General features: G+C 38.5%; 1 protein-coding gene across 5 annotated transcripts in view; it reads right to left on the bottom strand.

The window, feature by feature from the left end:
- RAD18 (RAD18 E3 ubiquitin protein ligase) overlaps positions 1–21,551 on the bottom strand; it is a 104,327-nt gene that overhangs the window by 1,861 nt on the left and 80,915 nt on the right. For 4 of the 5 annotated variants that reach the window (XM_019748236.3, XM_019748235.3, XM_074313051.2 and 1 more), the window contains one exon: positions 8,663–8,725. The exons of the other annotated variant lie outside the window; for it this stretch is intronic. In XM_019748236.3, coding sequence (XP_019603795.1) covers positions 8,663–8,725 — 63 coding nt within the window. The remainder of the gene's footprint in view (positions 1–8,662; positions 8,726–21,551) is intronic. 5 annotated transcript variants of the gene reach the window in all.

The raw sequence follows: 21,551 nt of genomic DNA, 5'->3' as shown, positions 1-21,551 counted from the left end.
ATGCCTGGGACTTGCAGAACCAGGGAGTTTCCCAGGTTCTTTTGCTTAAGGATCATCCTTCTTTCCATTACAGGCCAGGCTGCTGATGAATAAGAAAACCGTCTAGAGGTAAGTCCACAGGCACACACTGCCTTTAGCCTGCTTGCCTCTCCATCCACAAAAGACTGTACACAGGGAGAGGCCAGGACCATCAGCAATAATTTTTGATTGGCTTTTGCTGCTTGCTGCTCCTAGGTGATTTCTCTTTTCAGAATTTTTCTCATTTAATTTTTAAGGGTTTCTTGGGGTCGCTTTTATTTATCTTTTCTGCTTCATTTTTTTTGGGGGCTCTGCTACTCTGAGGTGCATATATGTTAATAATTACTATATGCTCTTGATGGATTATCATTTAAACATTATAAAATATCTTTCTTTGCCTTTATACTTTTTTGTCTTAAAGTCTATTTTGTCTGGTATTATAGAGCCACACCAGCTCTCTTTTGGTTATTGTTTGCATGGTATATCTTTTTCTATCGTTTTACTTTCAACTTATTTGTGTCTTTGAGTCTAAAGTGCATCTCTTGTAGACAGCGTATCGCTGAATTAATGTCTTTTTAAAAATCTATTCTGCCAATCTCTGCCTTTTAATCAAGTGTTTAATCCATTTATACTTAATGTATTTATTGATGAGGCAGGACTTATGTGTGTCACTTTGCCATTTGTTTTCTATACAGCTTATGTCTTTTTTTTGTTCTTCCATTCATCACTTTTTTTGGTATTAAATATTTTCTAGTGTACCAATTTAAACCCACTGTCACTTCTTTTACTATATTTTAAATTTTATTTTATTAATGGATGCCTTGGGGATTATAATTAATGTATTATCTATAACACTCTAGCTCAGATTAACACCAACTTAATTTCAGTAGTATACAAAAACATTGCTCCTAAATAGCTTTGTTCCTTTCTCCTTCCTTTCTGCTAATACTGTCCCACAAATTATATCTTTATGCATTGTATGATTATCAACACAGATTTATAATTATTGCTTGGTGCAGCTGTCTTTTAAATCAGATGAGGGGAAAAGTTACAAAAAAATGCATCTATGCTGTCTTTTGTATTTACCTATACTTTTACATTTATCTTTACTGGTGCTCTTTATTTCTTTATGTGGATTCAAGTTACTGTCTACTGTTCTTTCATTTCAGCCTTAACAACTCCCTTTAGTATAGTATTTTTTAAAGACCAATTCTCTCCATTTTTTTTCCTCTGGGAAGGTCTAATTTCTCCTTCATTTTTGAAATACAGCCTGCCAAATATAGAATTCTTGACAGTATTTTTTCTTTTAGCACTTTGAAATGTCATCCCACTGCCTCTGGCTGGCCTCCAGAGTTTCTGATGAGAAATCACCAGAACCTTTGTAAGTGAGGAGTTACTTGTCTCATGCTTCTTTCAAAATTTTCTCTGTCTTTGGCAAGAGTCCACTGAGCACTTTACGTATGCCTCATCAAATTTAGGAAGTTTTCAGCCATTATTTCTTGACATTTTCTTTTTACCCCTTTCTCTTTCTTATCTCCTAATGGGGCTTCACTGTGCATATGCTGTATGCTTGTTGGTATCCCACCGGTCTGAGGCTGTTCATTATTCCTCATCCTTTTTTCTTTCTGTTCCTCAGGCTAAATAATCTCAATTGATCTATCTTAAAATTTGCTAATTCTTTCTTCCACCTACCCAATCTGCTGTTGAGACCCTTAGTGAATTCTTCATTTCAGCTGTTATGCCTTTCAATTCCAGAATTTGTGTTTTTTTTAAATCATTTCTATCAGTATTTTTTTTATCAGTATTCTCTATTTTGTGAGACACTGTTCTCATACTTTAGTTCTTTAGACATGGTTTCCTTTAGTTTTTTCAACATATTTAAAACAGCTGATTTAAAGGTTTGTCTGGTAGTCCAATGTCTGAGTTTCCTCTGGGACATTTTTATTGATTTTTTCTCCCTATATATGTGCCATAGGATCTTGGGATCTTGTTTCTTTGTAAGTCTCATAATTTTTGTTGAAAACTGGACATCTGTAAGAATATACAGTGGTAACTCTGCCAATTAGATTTTCCTACTTCTCCAGGGTTAGTTGATGCTGTTGTTAGTGACTTTCTCAATTAACTCTGTAAATATGCATTCGTTGTTGTGTGTTGCCAGTGAAGCGTCTGCTTGTTTAGCTTAGTGATCAGCGAATGACTGGACATAAGTTTCCTTAATCACCTGGAACCAACATAACACAAGACACCTTGCAAAACCAGTTTTTGCCATGAGGCTCTGTGTGTGTGTTGGGGCATGCATTCAACATTGACAATTCTGTCCCAGACAGACCTAGATACCTGGCTGAAGACAGCACAGCTGTGGCTTAGAACTAGTGCTATTGGTAGAACAATGAGCTGGTGGCCAGTGTGCATTGTAGGACCAGGCACTGGGGAAGCTACACCTCTGCAGGCGCCTAGCCTGTGATCTAACTGCAACAAAGAGACAAAACCCCTTCCTCTTGCAATGTTTATCCAGTGCCCTCTAGTAATAAAACTTAACATCAAGCGAGCTGGCAAAGAGTGATATTTTAATTCAATTTTCACAGAGAAGGCAAAAAGTGTGAATTTGGAGCTGAGAGGCAACAAACTGGTAACTGGCCCTGGAGCTCTGAACCTTCATATAAGATGTCGCATTATCCTGTTGGAAAGATCACACGGAGAGACCATGTAGAGAAGCCACATGGAGAAGAAGAGGCTCCCTGGTTCCATGGAAAAAGAGCGAAGTCCACACAGCTCAGCTGAACAGAGCCCTCAGCTACCCTGCCAGCTGTCTGCATGCCACGTAAATGACCACCGCAGTCTGAGGCCAGCTCAGACGGAAGAATCATAAGCAAATAAGCTCCTAAGATTTAGGGTGATTTGTTACATAGCAATTAAACTAAATAGAAAATGTTTGTGTTTGCTTTCTGTTTTGGTTATCTATTGCTACGTGACAAACCATTCTCAAACTTAAGAGGCATAAAACAATACAATCACTTATTTGGTCATGATTCGAGATCTGGGCAGCAGGGCTTGAAAGAGGCCGCTTAACTGGGTGTGGAGGATCCACTTTCAAGAAGGCTCCCTCACATGACTGAAGTCTGGTGCTGGCTACTGGCTGGGAGCTCAGTGACAGGAGGGAGGGCTGAGCCCCTGGTTCTCCTCCAGTTGGCCTCTTCCCATGCCTGGATTGGGCTTCTCACTGCAGAGGGGCTGGTTCCAAGAGGACCATCGCACGAGTGAGTGTCAAAAGGACAAGGCCCACTGAGCACACGCTCATCAAGCTTCTCCTCACATGGCCAAGCCCAGAATCAGTGTGGCCTCACACTACCGGGAGGAATGGTTCAGAGGGGCCACACCAAAGGAACCAAAGGAACCCAGGTGTATTCAGTTGTCAAACTTCACCAAGCGGTATACCTAACATTTGTCCACTTTAATGTGTATATATTAAACTTCAATAAAGTTACATCCCCAAAGTAGCCAAATTATTAATAGTCCTCCATTAGCAAACATGACAGACTCAAAAGAGAATGCAACAACTTCTCATGGGGTGAAGATGAAATGCAGATTATCAGTAGGGAAAGCAATTCTTCCTTTTCTGGTAAAAAATATTAGAGATAGTGCTATTCCCTAAAATTTTCTTTTTAAGGCACTATGAGATAAGAGTTAAAAAGATTTCTCAGTGACAATCCTTATCCATTCACAGGCTCTTAAAGCTATGGATGCTGTGTCACCAATGCCAAGAACTACTAGTGCGCACATTCAGATGCCATAAGCATTGGCTAACATATTCCGTCACTCAAGATGCTTGCTGAGTGCCCACTGTGGGCTCCCCATGCACTGTGCTACGTGCCAGGAGTCAAGGCCCAGTGAACATACTCTGGAAATGGAGTCGGGTACTAAGTGCAGAGCGCTGCAGAAGCAGAGTCAGGGCCTTCTGAATGGAGCTGTGAAGAAGGAATGACAAGTCCTATCCGGATGAAGAAAGGGGAAAGGGCAATCTGGACAGAAGCAGCAGCAGGAGCAGAGGCACAGAGACAAGGCGTCATGACTCTCTGAGGCGACTGTGAGTAGTTCAGCTTGGCTGAAACAGGGGTGGGTGGGGAGGGGAAAGGAACAAATGAAATTCCACGAGCCAACAGGTAGACGGGGCCACAATGGACCGCTGGGACGCTGGGGAAGCCCTGAAGAACTTTGAAGTAGGACAGAGGGAACACAGTGTGCTCCAGATTTCACCGGCAGAGTAAACCGTGATGACTAGAGGCAAAGAGACGGACGGTCGTTGTGAAAACCTGGGGAGGAGCAAAGGGCTGGCAGCAGGCCGTGGCACACAGGGACTGACGGGCATTATAGAGGAAGCCTGTGTAGTGCTACGCCACGTGGGGACCCCGGGCAGCATCGGCAACACCTGGGAGCATGGGGAAAATGCCAACTATTAGGTCCCACTCCGATCCACTGAATCCAAACCTCAGACTTGTGCAGAGCCCACTGATCCGTTTTATCCTGTCCTCCAGCTGATGCTGAGAACGCTGAAGTCTGAGGCCACTTACCTACCAGACTTGCAATCTACTGCACAAGAGAGGTAAGGGAGAGTGACAAGCTGAAAATAATCCCTAAGTGTCTGGCCTGAACAGTGGGGCAGACCGTGATCCTCCCGTTCATCACTGAAAGAGGGGACAGTGGGAGAGGATGTCTGGATGGAAGGGACCAGACTCTCTGAGGCTGATATATTTTCCCCACATTTTATGTATACGGAAACACAATCTGGAAACAGGAAAGGACAGACCAAGACCAATTCCCTTAGTTTTCATTCTGTTGAATGTAAATATAGCTGTAGCTCAAAATGGTACGATGAACCAATATTTATGGACATAAGAACACAAGAGCAGTCTGTAGAAAATAAGTTTTGTTTTTTTTCCGCCGCTTATGAAATTACTGCTTTATATGGAGCACCGTTTTGCTAACAGAACCTCTCAAACATTTATGGAATTAGGAGAATGTGTTGAAACTGAAATAGTATGTTCTAGGACTAACATCTCAAATATGCCACTGTGGTACTACAAAATATACCTATAAGCATAAGACAGGTATTTGTAAAACTACCACATTTTGTTGAAAAGTAAAGCTATGGAGGCTTTTCCTGATTCCGACTCTAAAGCAACATTATGGCAGAAGCTTGTTTTAACTAGTGGGCACTCTGCTGAAATCAAGAGGCCTATGTTCTGATCCTGGCAGTGAGCTCACTAACTAGCTGAGGACCTTGACCTAGTCAATTTACCTCTCTGAGCTCAGCTTTCTTTTCTACAAAAATGAAGGGATTGGACTAGATGACCTCTTACATTCTTCCAGCTTTAACATTCATTATCTCTGAGGATCAAATGATGGGTTTTGTTTTCTAAGTGCTTTCTTATAACAATGACTTTAAGAGGTCATCATTATCAAGAATGGGCTTGGGCTCAGGAATTCTGGACCACAGCTTTTCATGGCCATTAGTGTCAGGGTTTTAATTCAGCATGGACAAGGCGATTCCTGTTACAAGAGGACATAGTTAGCTAAGGAGTAACCTCCTCTCCCAGAATTCAAAGCTCAATAACGCTTAGGTGAGAGTAATGCAGCCAAAATCTTAAACTTTCATAAAACATTAGCTTGAGCCACCATTTAGCCTGATACACCTACTCATAATGCTGTCCCTGGATATACCACACTTTTCCATTCGCCCAGCAATTCAGCTATGAAACTACAAAATGTCAATAGCACAGTAAACTTCTCCTTTGGAAAGATAGTATAGCTTAATGGTTCAAAGTGCTGACTTTTGACACATTAGGCTAGAATCTCAGCTCTCTCTCTCATCACTTATTGCTAAGTGACGTTGGGCTGGAGATTTACCCCTTTCAGCTTCAGTTTCCTCATTATATAACAGGAATAACAGTACCTCATAGTGTTGTTTTGCTATTTAAATGAGATCACATATGTAAAGTATTTACTGAGGTGGGATTGTATTGACACTGGGGTTACAATATTGAACCCACAGACCAGTAGGGGAGATGGACAAATAGTCACATGAATGTGCTGGAAAGGACGTGGTCCAGAAGGCAGGGTCAGAGAAGACTTCTATGAGAAGCAGGCCTGGAATTTAGATCTGAAGCGTGAGTATGGGTAACCTAGGGAACAAAGATGAGAAGATCGCTCTGGGTAGAAGGACAAGCCTGTTCAAAGGCCCTTTGGTGGGAGGGAGCTTGGCATGAAGGCAGGACCTAAAAAGTTTGTAGCAATGGAGCAGAGAGAATGCATAGGTGTGTGATAAGACATGAGTCTGGAGAAGACCAGATCATGCAGTCATTTTAGGAATGTAAAGAGTCCCTTCTCAACCCTAAAAGGTATAAAAAGCCACTGACAATTTTTAAAGTGGAGAGATGAGTAACAGTGATCATTTATTCATTTTGAAAAGGTCACTCTAGCTGCAGTATGTAGATCAGGTTGTAAAGAAGTCAGAGGAAATGAGGATAGACAAATTAAGACATAATCTATTGCTCAATCAAGACACAATGGTTGAATGAATTAAGATGATGAGAGGGGTAGAAATAAACTGATGAATTCCAGAGATATTAAAGAAATAAAATCTGTAAGACTGGTCATAGACTAGATATTCATTCAGGCAACAGAGAACAAGATGTCCAAAATGATAGTTATTTGTGGCTTAAGAAATGGACTGAAAAGGAACACCAGAAAAGGATCATGTTTTTATTTTTTTTTAATTTTTTTTTTTTATAATATTCCCATTTGTCCCCTTCTTTTTATTTTTTTAATTGGGGAAGGGGAACAGGACTTCACTGGGGAACAGTGTGTACTTACAGGCCTTTTTTTTTCCCAAGTCAAGTTGTTATCCTTTCAGTCTTAGTTGTGGAGGGCGCAGCTCAGCTCCAGGTCCAGTTGCCGTTTCTAGTTGCAAGGGGCGCAGCCCACCATCCCTTGCAGGAGTTGAACCGGCAACCTTGTGGTTGAGAGCTCACTGGCCCATGTGGGAATCGAACCGGCAGCCTTCGGAGTTAGGAGCATGGAGCTCTAACCACCTGAGCCACCGGGCCGGCCTGGATCATGTTTTTATTTTGTTTTAAAAACATTTTGGGGGGATGGTAGAGAGTAGATAAGGTCAAGTGTTCAGCTTTAGACATATTAATTTTGAGGTGTCTTAATATCTAAGAAGGGACATCAAATAGGTAGCTAACGTATGCATCTGGAGCGCAGAGATGAATTTATTATGAGATAAATTTAATCTTGACCCACATCAACAATTAATGAGCTGGTTGAGCAAGAGGAAAACCAGGGTACTGTGTCTCATAAACCAAAGAAGAGAGGCTTTTAAGAAAGGTGAAGAAGTCAATAGTATCTAATATGGCTAGGAACTCAAGGCAGATGAGTTCTAAAAAAACGTCCTTTGCATTTAGCAACATGGAGGTCTTTAATGACTTGAGTAAAAGCTATTTCAGAATGATGGGACTGGCTAAATATGCTGAAGAGCATGTAAGTGGGAGATGCGGAAATGGAAATTGCAAGTAGAGATCATCAATTAAGAAAGGAAGAAGAGATACAATAGTAGCTGCAGGGCGAGACTGTGTGAGATAAGATTGAGACAGGTGTGGTTTTTTTTGTCTGTTGGTGGCTTGGTTGGTTGATTTTAAGATGGGAAAGATTTGAGCATACTGAAAACCCAATGAGAAAGATACAGTTGAGAGGGAGAGGTTTCCTACATGAGAGAGAAGGAACGGAGCAAAGTTCCTGACAAGAGAGCAGGAAAAAGGTAGGAGGAATTAGCATCCGACAGGACACAGGAGATCCCTTTATTATAAAAGGAGGAAATGAGGATCAAACACGTACAAATACAGACAGATTTATATGTCTGGAAAGAGGATTCCTATATAATGGCTTCTATTTTCCCTGTAAGGGAAAAGAGGTCTTCAGCTAATGGTGAAGCCACTGAAAAAAGCTCAGGTTTCAAATAATCCTTGTGAAGAACAGGACAAAGAAATGATCACAGAAACATTAAAACTGCTAGGAAGTTTTGAGGGCCCTTTTGAGGTATGTGATCATGAAATTACAGTGGAGCAAACTGCCCTGTCGTACTCCCAATCGCTCCTGTAGGTAGAGATTAATGGAAACGTATTATTTTTTGGCACTGTTTCTTTCCTCCCTACCTACCAGTGGGACCTGGAATATGTTCTCCCCCCACAACATGCTCATTTCCCAGACTGATTCACAAGTGGTACCGAAGGAGTGAAATTGCATTTATTCTACACTAAACATGTCTTATGACTGGAAACATCTAGAAAAATATTAGAAATTTTCTAAAGACTCAAGCCAGTGCTTAAGGCCAAACTATTAACCAACCAGTGGAACACTTTGTCTTTAGAAAAACAACTCTGACAAGTGATCAGTTATTACACAGCAATTGCCATTTCTAAGCAGAAATATATAGAAACAAGTAGTGAACTGGAAATGTTTACCTTGAAGTGTGTGAATTATTCTTAAATCAGAAAGCACAAATATTCTTGTGTTTGAAAATCAACTGTATAGAATTATAATTTCTCAGGTCAAAGTACATGCTTATTTTTGGATTATGAAAACTCACTTATGTGATGCTTCCCAGGCTTCCTCTTCTTCTAGAAGATCTCTTATGATGTCTGAACTGGAACTAAAAAGATAGACATCAATATTGCCGGGCAATAAAAAGATTGTACAGTTTCACTTATATACAATTCTAGAAAAGGCAAACTAATCTACAGTGACAGAAAGCAATCCAGCAGACCACTGTTTACCCGTGAGCAGGAAGGGATGGGCAAGGAGGGATTATAAAGGGGCCCAAGGAAATGTTGGGAGCAATGGATAGGTTCATTATCTTGATTGTGGGGATGGTTTCATAGCTGTATGCATATGTCAAAGCTCATCCAATTGTGTACTTTAAATATTTGCACTTTATTATATATCAATATCAATAACGGTATTTTTAAAAGCTTAATAAATTAGCAATAATGATGAAAAAAAACACAAAAGCTTAAATAAATCCCTCCACACGAAACCTGGCTTCAAATGGAATACAGTCATGAGACTTTTCAATTTCCCATGGCAACCAAAGATCAAATCGTGTTTTAAAAACTGCATTCTAGCAATGAGATTCACAAGAGATATTAAGTTCCTAAGTGGCTTTTAGCCCCTCAGTAAGCAAAGTAAGTAAAATTTAATTAATTTGAACTGTGCTAATAATGGAAATTGTTATAATGCAACCTGGCTTAAAGTGTATTGTAGTTTTAGCCTATCTGTGCAAAGTAAATAAAATTACAGAGGGCATATATTATTTCTTTAAAAAAAAATTGTTTTAAGGTTTCAGCATCTTGTTCTTACCCCAATAAATTCCTACCAAATAAATATTTATTTAAAGGATATGTACATCATTATCAAAAAAGAATTTCTTTAGATATCCCAGAAACAGAATGCCATGGGCCCTGGATCGAAAAGCAGCCACTTCCCCAGGGTAAGAGAAGGCTAAAACAAAGGGATCATTCTCAAGTGAGAAACAACAGGTTTGGAAATGTTAGTGCCAATCATATTTCTAATGATACTCTAGTAGATAAAGAGTTTAAAAATGATGAAGATTTAAAGTGCCGGTGAATAATGCTCAACCACTTCTGACAAATCACTGTGAAGCAATGTTTGCCTATGATGCCTGAACAAAGGCAATAAAACAGTCAATAAATAGACTTCTGTACCAAATGTTTTACTCAAGGGATTTCTGCCCAAATTCCTGAAACCATCCAGGGCTCTCCGCGGGAGCCCCTGTGTAGTGGCCTATGTGTGGGGATTCGGGTCACACCGCAAGCGCAGTGACCCTCTACTACAGCTAGCACAATGGTTCTCAGCTCTTCAGGATACGGATCCTAGCAATGCTTTTAGTATTTGTGGCATGAGAAAATACATAAGAATTATGGAACATCATAAATTCAGTAGTACTTTTCGTTTCTATGCTATTAATTACAGCGGCACATGCCCACTTTTTTAAAACAGCAGTACATGCATTTGTGAGACACTCTTTATTATGTCTATAGATAATTCTTGCTGTGCACGCGCTCCTGCAGACCCACTGCAATCATTCCCTTGGGTCCCTGGGCTGCTAACCATTGATCTAACCTGTCAGAGTACCTAAGCATCTACAACTCTTTTATACCGAGGGTGGCCCACTGCTCAAATGCAAGTTCCGCTGAAAATAACAACACATTAATTTATCATCAGTCATTGTCACCTTAGTGTAAATCGGCTTATAACATGCTTTCCAATTAAACGGCTAGCTAATGTAGTTTTTATTAGGAGGGAAGAGGGAAAAACAGGAGGCCTTAAGGAAAGCCAAGGCAGATTTTACTGACTTTATTGTTTTCCTAAGAGACAGACCCACACAACCACTTGCTAGGGAGGCACAGATCCACTGCCACCCCTATCCCCACAGAAGTGGTCTAAACCTTTCTGATCCCAACCTCTGATAGTCCTTACTTTGGTGACAATTACTCCAACTTTATAAAGAAAACTGAAGCTCTTTCAATGCAACCATTTCATTCTTCTCTCAACTCCAAGTTCTACTGATCCCTCATCGACTCTTCTTTATTTTGATAGAGGTACAGGAGTGTTTCCCAAGTTTTTTTCATTATTGCCCCCACCCCCACAAGCCTTTTTAGACACTTTTTCCTAAGTACTCCTCCATGAAATTTTAATACCACAAATATAACATATATCTGTTTACGTATTGTATATATAGACCTCTGCTTTATACATAAAAAAAAATAAGATATTTCAGCCATCCCTGACCCCAAGAACCAATTTTTAACCCCAAGGGGTCAAAATTGCTCCTGTTGAGAACCCATTGAGTTAGGAGAATTGGGATTGGGGGTGGTCATGTGGCTCTGGGTTCTAGTAGGTGTCACATAGTTAGAGAAATAAAGTCAACTTCTTGCCGATACCCCCAAGCACGTGCATTTTTTTTTTTTTTTATAAACAGGAAGGTTACAAAGCATCCCTTCTATTCCAGCTAAGTAAGCAGAATGGCCAAACCTGTTAACTAACTTAGTAATCTGTGATCAATTTACCTGGGGGCTTTCAAATCATCAGTACAAATCACTGGTTTGTTAAAGAAAAATATTTGCGGTACATTAATGACATAAATCTAAGAGGTTTTTGCTATGCTACCTCAGTGAAAACAGATGGTAGAGGAGGTTGACAAAAAACACTTCTCGAAAGTTGCCTGCAATTGACCAACCAGGCTACATAGTTTCACGATTGCCTCAATTCTTCTTACCCTTCCTTCTACTCCAGCTCAGTCACTAACCTGAATGATAACCAAATCAATAAACTGAGTGATACAAAGTTTGGGAGGTTTGAAGTTTACCTATAATGAAGTTGCAGGATTATCTGCTATATCTGTTGCTCCAATCCTAGTCATCAGAAAAATGGAGATACTAATACAAAACACCAGATTGGCTTGTTCATTCCTTTTTAAGGTTCTATACTTACACTCAGAAGCCACATTCCTGAAATTAAACATATAGTTTCACAAATAAGATTTTAAGGAGATTTAGACTACGGGGCATAACAGTCAGTGGTACTAAAATTATCATAAAATTATCTCTTCCTGTGGATAGAAGTAATTAATATTTTTGAAGTCTTACCATGTTTCCCCGAAAATAAGACCTAGCCGGACAACCAATTGTAATGCGTCTTTTGGAGCAAAAGTTAAACTAAGACCCGGTATATCATATACTATATACATTATATTATTATTATACTATATTATACCGGGTCTTACAGTAAAATAACACCGGACTTATATTAATTTTTGCTCCGTAAGATGCATTAGAGCTGATTGTCCGGATAGGTCTTATTTTCAGGGAAACATGGTAGTCATTTTAATATGCCTTGGAGATTAAAAAAACAAAAATTCCTTAAATATTCTTTCAAGAGATCTAAAAAAATCCTCCACAGGAGAAAATAAATTACTCACTCTGGACCACCTAGGGTCTGAGTATGCACAAGCCTAGACAGCTGTAGCATTTAATTCTTGGACAAGGAACATTTTCAGAGTAAACTTGAGCTTCTCAACTTTGGTTTGGAACATTCTGGTAGACCAGACTTTAAGTAGCTGCATGAATCCGAGGTCTGGTACATGAAAGTTACAGTTCCCTATGGAAGGGTGTTCATATTGTGCTCTCTGATGTCACCAGCAGGCCAGGCTAGAATGGATATTATTATATAGATTAAACACATGTGAGAAAGGCTCATAGGCAATATATATATATATATATATATATATATATATATATATATATATATATATATATATATTATATGAATCTTGAATTCTATAAAATTCCCAACCTCTTTTCAGGAAGATTCTACTAGTAGGTCAAACACTTAATATTTCATACCATTTAGACCTCATTTTCAACTCAAGCTTTCAGAAGCATAAGCTAAACTGGTTTTTGTTGGCTGGTTGGTTAGTTGGTCTTTGGCCTAGTTGGTGTTCCTAAAATATTTGTCTTGTCACTCTGACCACAAGTGTGGCACAACATCTTATCAGGCAAAGGAAAACATTATTTTTACATATTTCTTTTGTAGCATCTCATTTCATTCTACTAGTCAAGATTTTACCACTAAAGCAGAAAAGTAATATGCCAAACACCTCTGACAAAGGTATGACTGATAATATTACCCAGAAGGAAAAGGCACAAATTTTAATGTGAGACAAAATTATGGTTTAAGTTCTCCTTCTATCACTTATTGTGTAATCTTGGGCAAGTTACTTAATCTTTCCAAATCTCAATAGCCTCACCTATAAAGTAAGAATAATAACACATTGATACCTTTAAGATTAATCAATAGGAGTTCCGGTCACTGATGGCAGAGTAGGTAACTGCTGTGATCACTTCCATGACCATGTCAAAATTACTATCTGAAGTCTAGCTGAACAGAGATCCTATAATAACTAAGATATAAAGAAGAAGCCATGTTGAGACTAGTAGGAGGGGCGGAGATGTGAAAATGGGCTGGCCACACACTCACATACGGTGGTTGAGAATCAGGAGGGTATCTCACCTGCAGAGGTCAGTTGCCTCTGAGGAGTGAGGGGTCCCAGTCCCACATGGTGCTCCCCAGAGTGGAGCACCAGTGCCGGGAAGGGGAGCTGCCACATCTGGCTGTGAAAATCAGCAGGGATTCTGTCAGTCTGGGTGACACTGAAGGCTGCTAGAAAACCAGGCATCCACTTAAAGGGCCCTCACACTGACTCAGTCGCTCACAGGCATCCACCCTGGGTTTCAGCAGAGGGATAGTGGCTTGGGAGGTGACAGAGACATAGAGGGAGAAACTGAGTTGTGTGGTTTCCAGGTGGGGGCTGGAGGAACAGCCACCGTTGTCCCTGTGTTAAGCCCTCCTTCCACACAGCCAGAAGGCAGGCACCATCTTTCTTGTATTGAGCCCTCCCCCAACATGACCAAATCTGAATCTGCATTAACCTGGTGACCACCACTTGCCCCACCGTAATTACCCAGACACCTGCCTCACCCAACTCACATACTGCCTGAGGCTCTTTTAGTATCTGAGTCTTAAGGGAGCTGGCAGGCGGCAGCAGTCCTCGGGATGCCAAGCCTTTTGCTGAGCTGCCCTAGCCCCCATATTAGTGGCAGCCAGTCTCAGTTTGCAGGGTGGCCTCTCTCAAGTGCCTGCAGGTCCAGCACAGGGAGCTACCAACCACTAATGTGATCATAGCTACGACCAGGTACCCCAGGCCGGTTACAGGCAGCAGCTGACCTTGACCTCCAATGAAGCCCCTCCCACAAGGCCCCAGAACTAATACACCAGGTGACCAGCTTCAGACAACAACAGAGCACCACCTGATTAACCCCACAAGTAGCACACCCACAGGGTAGTCTCAGCAGCCACCAGAGCCCACTGGAGCAAATCTCGCTCCATGTGGTCACTCCACACATAGCTGTCCTTATGCTGTGAGCATGGCCAATTCTCACAGCCAGAAAGTCTGAGGGTCAATCCCACCCACTGGTGTGCCAAAAGCAATCAAGGCTCAACTACAAAAGAAGGGCAAAGACAAGCCACACAAGGAATACTCCTGAAGCACCTGACTCAGATGAGCAGGGAAGACTGCACTACTGGGCCCCAAAACACACCTACTATGTGAGACCACTCTGCCAAGACTGGGAAATGTAGCAGATCTACCTAATACACAGAAACAGACATAGAGCAACAGCCAAAATGAGGAGGCAAATAAATATGTCCTAAATGCAAGAAGAGGAGAAAACTCCAGAAAAAGAGCAAAATAAAATGGAGGCAAGTGATCTACTAAATACAGAGTTCAAAACACTGGTTATAAGGATGTTCAGGGAACTTAGTGAGAACTTCAACAAAGATATAGTAAGCATATAAAAGGACACAAAAAATATAAAAACAATTGTCAGAAATGAAGAATACAATAACTGAAATGAAGAATACACTAGAAGGAATCAACAACAAATTAGATGAAGCAGAAGATCAAATCAGTGATTTGGAAGACAAGGTAGTAGAAAATACCCTTGGAACAGTATTTAAAAAATGAGCATAGTTTAAGAGGCCTCTGGGACAACATCAAGTGTAACAACATTCATATCATAGGTATACCAAAAGAAGAGACCGAGCAAGGGATTGAAAACCTATTTAAAGAAACAATGACAGAAAACTTCCCTAACTTGGTGAAGGAAATAGACATACCAGTCCAGGAAGCACAGAGAGTCCCAAACAAGGTGAACCCAAAGAGACCCACACCAAGACACATCATAATTAAAATGCCAACAGCTAAAGACAAGAGAGAATCTTAAAAGCAGCAAGAGAAAAGCAGTCAACTGCCTACAAGGGAGCTCTCATAAAACCATTAGCTCATTTCTCAACTGAAACTTTGCAGGTCAGAAGGGATTAGTACAAAATATTCAAAGTTCTCCCCTACAACCAAGATTATGCTACCCAGCAAGGCTATCATTTAGAATTGAAGGAGAGATAGAGTTTCCCAGACAAGAAGAAGTCTAAAGGAGTTCATCATCACCAAACTAGTATTATAAGAAATGTTAAAGGGATTTCTTTAAGAAGGAAAAAAGTAAAGAACACAAATATGAATAAAATGGCAATAACTATGTACTCATCAATAATCATTTTAAATGTAAATGGATTAAATTCTCCAATAAAAAGACATAGGGTAGCTGAATGCATAAGAAAAAAAAGACCCATACGTATGCTGTTTACAAGCGACCCACTTCAGATTGAAAGACACACCCAGAGTGAAAGTAAAGAAATGGAAAAAGATATTTAATGCAAATGGTAACCCAAAAAAAGCTGGAGTAGCAATACTTATGTCAGACTTTATTACAGACTTTTTAAAAAAAGCCTATAATAGAGACAAAGAAGGGTACTTGATAATGATAACGGTATCAATCCAACACGACAGCATAACCCTTATAACCATTTATGCACCCAACACAGGAACACCTAAATATATAAAACAAATATGGATTGACATAAAGGGAAAGATTGACAGTAATAAAGTCATATTAGGGTCCTTCAACACCCCATTGACAACAATGAATATACCTTTCAGACAGAAAATCAACAAGGAAACACTGGCCTTAAATGACACATTAGACCAGATGGATTTAATTGATATTTTTAGAGCATTTTACCCCAAAGCAGCAGAATATTCATTCTTTTCAAGAGTACATGGAACATTTCCCAAGACACACCACATGTCCGGCTACAAAACAAGTCTCAATAAGACTGAAATCATATCAAGTGTCTTCTCCAAACACAATCGTTTGAAACTAGAAATCAATTATAAGGAAAAAACTGCAAAACACACAAACACGTGGAGGCTAAATAACATGCTATTAAACAATGAATGGGTTAACAATGAAATCAAGGAAGAAATCAAAAGAGACTTTGAGACAAATAAAAATGAAAACACAATAATCCCAACTCTATAGAACACAGAGACAGAAGTCCTAAGCGGGAAATTCACAGCAACACAGGCCTACTTCAAAAAAAACAAAAAATCTCAAATAAACAATCTAACCTTACACCTAATGGAACTAGAAAAAGAACAGCAAACAAAGCGCAAAGTGAGTAGAAGGAAGGAAATAATAAAGATCAGAGAGAAAACAAATGAAATAAAGTCTTCAAAAAAATCAATGAAACCAAAAAGTGGTTTGTTGAAAAGATAAACAAAATTGATAAACCTTTAACCAGACTCATCAAGAAAAAAGAGAAAGAACCCACATAAATAAAGTCAGATATAAAAGAGGAGAAATAGAAAACACCAGACAAATACAAAACTGTAAAAAAATACTACAATTATATGTCAACAATTGAACATTCTGGAAGAAATAGATAAACTCCTAGAAACATACAATCTTCCAAGACTGAATCAAGAAGAAAAAGAAAATCTGAACAGACCAATTACTACTAATGAAATCAAATCACCAATCAAAAAACTCCCAACAAACAAAAATCCTTGACTGGAAGGCTTCACAGGTGAATATTATCAAACATTCAAAATAGAATTAACACCTAGTCTCCTCAAACTATTCAAAAAAATTCAAAACACTAAAAGGCTCCCAAGCTCATTTTGTAAGACCAGCATTACCCTAATTCCAAAACCAAACAAAGACATTACCAAAAAAAAAAAAAATTATAGGCCAATATCCCTGATAAACAGATGCAAAAATCCTCAACAAAACATTAGGAAACCAAGTTCAGCAATACATTAAAAAGATCATACACCGTGATCAAGTGGGCTTTATTCCTGAGATGCAAGGTTGGTTCAATGTCCACAACTCAATCAACATAATACACCACATAACAAAATGAAGGATAAAAATCATATGAGCATATCAATAGATGCAGGAGAAGTGTTAGACAAAATCCAGCATCCATTTATGATAAAAACTCTCAGCAAAGTGGGAACAGAGGGAACATACCTCAACATAATAAAGGCCATATATTACAAACCCACAGATAACATCATATTCAATGGGAAAAACTAACAGCTTTTTTCTTAGTATCAGGAACAAGACAAGAATGTCTACCTTCACCACTTTTATTCAACATAGTATTGGAAGTCCTAGCCACATCAATCAGATAAGAAAAAGAAATAAAAGGCATTTAAATTGGAAAGGAAGAAGTAAAGCTGGATTATTTGAAAATGAAATGATACTATATAGAGAGAACCCTAAGGAATCCACCAAAAAACTATTAGAACCAATAAACGAATTCAGTCAAGTAGCAGGATAAAAAAATTAACATTCAGAAATCAGCTGCGTTTTTATACACCAATAACAAACTAGCAAAAAGAGAAATTAAGAAAGAAATCCCATTTACAATTGCATCAAAAAAAAATACCTACAAATAAATGTAACACAGGAGGTAAAAGACTCAGAAAATTGTAAGACGCTGAAGAAAGAAACTAAGGAAGAACAAATAAATGGAAGCATATATTGTGCTCATGGATAGGAAGAATGAACATTATTAAAATGTCCATACTACCCACAGAAAACTATAGATTTAATGCAATCCCTATCAAAATACCAATGGCATTTTTCACAGAACTCAAATAATCCTAAAATTTATATTGAACCACAGAAGACTCCGAATAGCCACAGAAATTCTGAGAAAAAAAGAACAAAGCTGGAGATACCACGCTACCTGATATCAAACTATACTATAAAGCTATAACAATTAAAACAGTATTGGCACAAAAACAGACACATAAGTCAATGAAACAGAATAGAGAGCCCAGAAATAAAACCACATCTATATGGGCAATTAATATATGACAAAGGAAGCAGAAATATACAATGGGGTAAAGACAGTCTCTTCAATAAATGGTGTTGGCAAAAGTGGAGAGAGACATGCAAAAAAAAAAAAAGAAGAAACTAGAAGAACTTCTTTTTATACCACATACAAGAATAAACTCAAAATGGGTCAAAGATTTAAATGTAAGATCCCAAACTATAAAACTCCTAGAGGAAAACATAGGCAGTAATCGCTCTCTGACACTGCTCTTAGTAATACTTTTTCTGATATGTCACCTCGGGCAAGGGAAACAAAAGAAAAAATAAACAAATGGGACTACATCAATCTAAAAAGTTTTTGCATAGTAAAGAAAACCATCAACAAAACAAAACGACAACCTATTGAATGGGAGAAGATATTTGCCAATGATACATCTGATAAAGGGTTAATATCCAAAATTTATAAAGAGCTCATACAACTTCAAACCAAGAAAAACAAACAATCCAATTAAAAAATGGGCAGAGGACCTGAACAGACATTTCTCCAAAAAGGACATATGAAAAGATGCTCAATGTCACTAATCATCAGAGAAATACAAATTAAAACCAGTGAGATATCACCTCACACCTGTCAAAATGGCTATCATCAATAAATCAATAAACAAGTGTTGACGAGGATGTGGAGAAAAGGGAACCCTCATGCACTGTTGGTGGCATTGCAAATTAGTGCAGCCTATAGGAAACAGTATGAAGGATCCTCAAAAAATTAAAAATAGAACTACCTTATGACCTAGAAATTCCATTTCTGAGTATTTATTCAGAGAAATCCAAAACACTAATTCAAAAAGATATATCCATCCCTATGTTCACTGCAGTGTTAATTTAACTACAATAGCCAAGATATGGAAGCAATCCAGTGCCCATCAATAGACAACCAGATAAAAAAGATGTGGTACATATATACAATGGAATATTACTCGGCCATAAAAAAGAATGAAATCTTACTATATGCGACAACATGGATGGACCTAGAGGGCATTATGCTAAATGAAATAAGCCATACAGAGAAAGACAAATACCATATGATTTCACTTATATGTGGAATCTAAAAAACAAAATAAACACACAAATAAACCAGAAACAGACTGACAGATACAGAGAACAAACTGATGATTGCAAAATGGAAGCAGGGTTGAGAGGCTTGGTGAAAAAGGTGAAGGGATTAACAAGTACAAATTGGTAGGTACAAAAAAGTCATGGGGATCTAAAGTACAGCATAGAAAATAGAGTCAATAATATTGTAATAACTACATGGTGCCAGACTTATGAGGAGGAATCACTCAGTAAATTATATAAATGTCCAACCACTATGCTGTACATTTGAAACTAATAAAAAATAATATTGAATGTCAACTGTAATTGAAAAATAAAAAAGTTTAAAAAGGTTAATCAATAGAATATATAGAATATTTAGCATAGAGCTCGTCACACAGTAAGTGTTCAATAAATGTCAGCTCAATTTTCATAGAACAGATTTAGATCTGAAATACCTGAATTATTACCTCAGACCTATGCTTCAATTTGCCCTAGGAAACCTGCACTACGGGCTCTATTTTAATCTTTGATTTCCACTGTTTCTATGACACCACGGTGCAAATTCATCAGACTTGTTGTTTATCCAGCATGGCAGGTACACAGGGTACTGTGGGGTAGGAAAAATGTAAACATCTGCTATAAAAATCCTGTGGATTAAAGATTACTTACAAGTGCAATTTTTCTATCATGTAGTAGTTACTTCCCCCCACCCCTGCCCCATCTCTTCTCATAATTGTGGCATTAATTTGAACGTAATCGAGTATATCTAGCCTAAAAAAACAACAACAACTCTTTAAGGACAGTTCACTGGAGGGCTGATGGAGCGCACACAATGCCCACCAGACAATGGTTACTATGAATCCTTCGTCAACCCCCCCTTTTTAGTCATCTATTCTGTAGGATAAGAAAAAGCTTACATACCAAATATTTTAGTAGTAGGCTGACAATCACATGCTAGGATAGTAAACATCTGAAGTTCAAAAAAAATCACTCAATGATGACAATTACCAAAATTACTACTTTGTGAGCAACTACATCCACAAATAGTTGTGATAATTAGTTTATATACACTACCTTTACTTCCTAGAAGCACCCTAGGTTTTATCCCCAGGTGACAGATGAACAAAGCCTTGCAGAAATTAACGTAAGGGAAAAACCAGGGACGTGAATGCAAAGCTCTTTTCTTTCTACTACACCATGCTGCTTTCGACTAGTGGTAACAGAAAACGCTATTAATCCACAAGAGCTAGGCATCCCACCTCCTCCTACGCATTCATGAATAAGGTTTTATCAGACAACATCAATAAGGTACATGGATAAAGCATGGCTAACAGTTTCCCTGCTTTCCACTAGATCTATGAAAAGATACAATGAAGAAATCTTCAAATCCGATAAAAAGATAATACCAGAAAGAACTTATTTAGCAAGAAACGCATGCCTAAATCCTTAAAAAGAGATGAAAAAAACAAACAAAAAACGACTAAGTTTATGTTCTATTTACAAAGCACTAACCAAATATGATCATGTCATTTGCTTTTTAGATTCATCCAAGGTTAGCAGAGCAAAGAAACTATTCTTCCATTTTATCAGTGAGAAAACTGCAGCCCAGGGAAATTAATTCAGCAAATAGGCCCGCCACCCTCTAGAAGCAGGAAGCCATGCCTGAGCTGAACTCCCACTAGAACAAAGAAGACTGCAAAGTACGGATCTCATGGACCCATAGCCACGTGAAGGATTTGATGTCACAGCATCTTGGGTGAAGACGCATTTCCCCCAGAACAATGTGCCATTCATCCAAAGGACAGTCGATCGCATGTACTCAGTTTAAGCTCTTTTGAAAACAAAAAAGATACGGAAGAACTCGTCCATGGTCCCACATTTTCTCTAAAAATTTTCGACAAACAAAATTCACCACCTGAAACAAAATGAACCATTTAGCTTTCAGGGGTAATCTGAAGTTCATAAATGTTCCCACACAAAAGGCTATAACGAAATACAAAACAGTAATGTATACTAGTAGAAAAAGATTTTGTTGCAACATTTATATTCGTTAAATGTCATTCTTAACAGTGAAAAACCCAAATGTAATGTGAAGATTTAAAAAAAACGCCTGCATCACTAAATTCCATTAACCAACTTATCATAATGACATTGATGAAGACAGTGATGACTTCCTAAACATTATTTTAAAGCACCTACGTTTCTGTTTAAAGTAGATTAATGTATTTACATGGTTCAAAATCAACCTGACATAAAAGATGTACACTGAGAAGTCTCACTTCTTCCTTGGTCCCCAGCCAACCTGTTCTCCGTTGTCTCCAACAAGTAATCACTTATCAGCTTGCTGCTTATTCTCCTGGTGTTTCTTTATGTAAAACTAAACAAACATAAGTACACATCATTTCCTCCCTGCAAAAGCAGAATGCTATCTATGCTATTTGGAATTTTGGTCTTTTCACTTACAAACATATCCTGGAAATCTCTTCATATCAGTACACAGAAATTTTCCTTTTTTAACAATCACATAGTATTTCATTGTGTGGATATATTGTAATTTCATCA

This window comes from Rhinolophus sinicus, chromosome 5 (genome assembly GCF_057876585.1).
Source record: "Rhinolophus sinicus isolate RSI-liver-muscle chromosome 5, RSI-T2T, whole genome shotgun sequence".
In the NCBI taxonomy this organism is placed as follows: Eukaryota; Metazoa; Chordata; class Mammalia; order Chiroptera; family Rhinolophidae; genus Rhinolophus; species Rhinolophus sinicus.
Note: the sequence above shows the minus strand (reverse complement) of the source record. Positions and strands in the feature narration are given on the sequence as shown.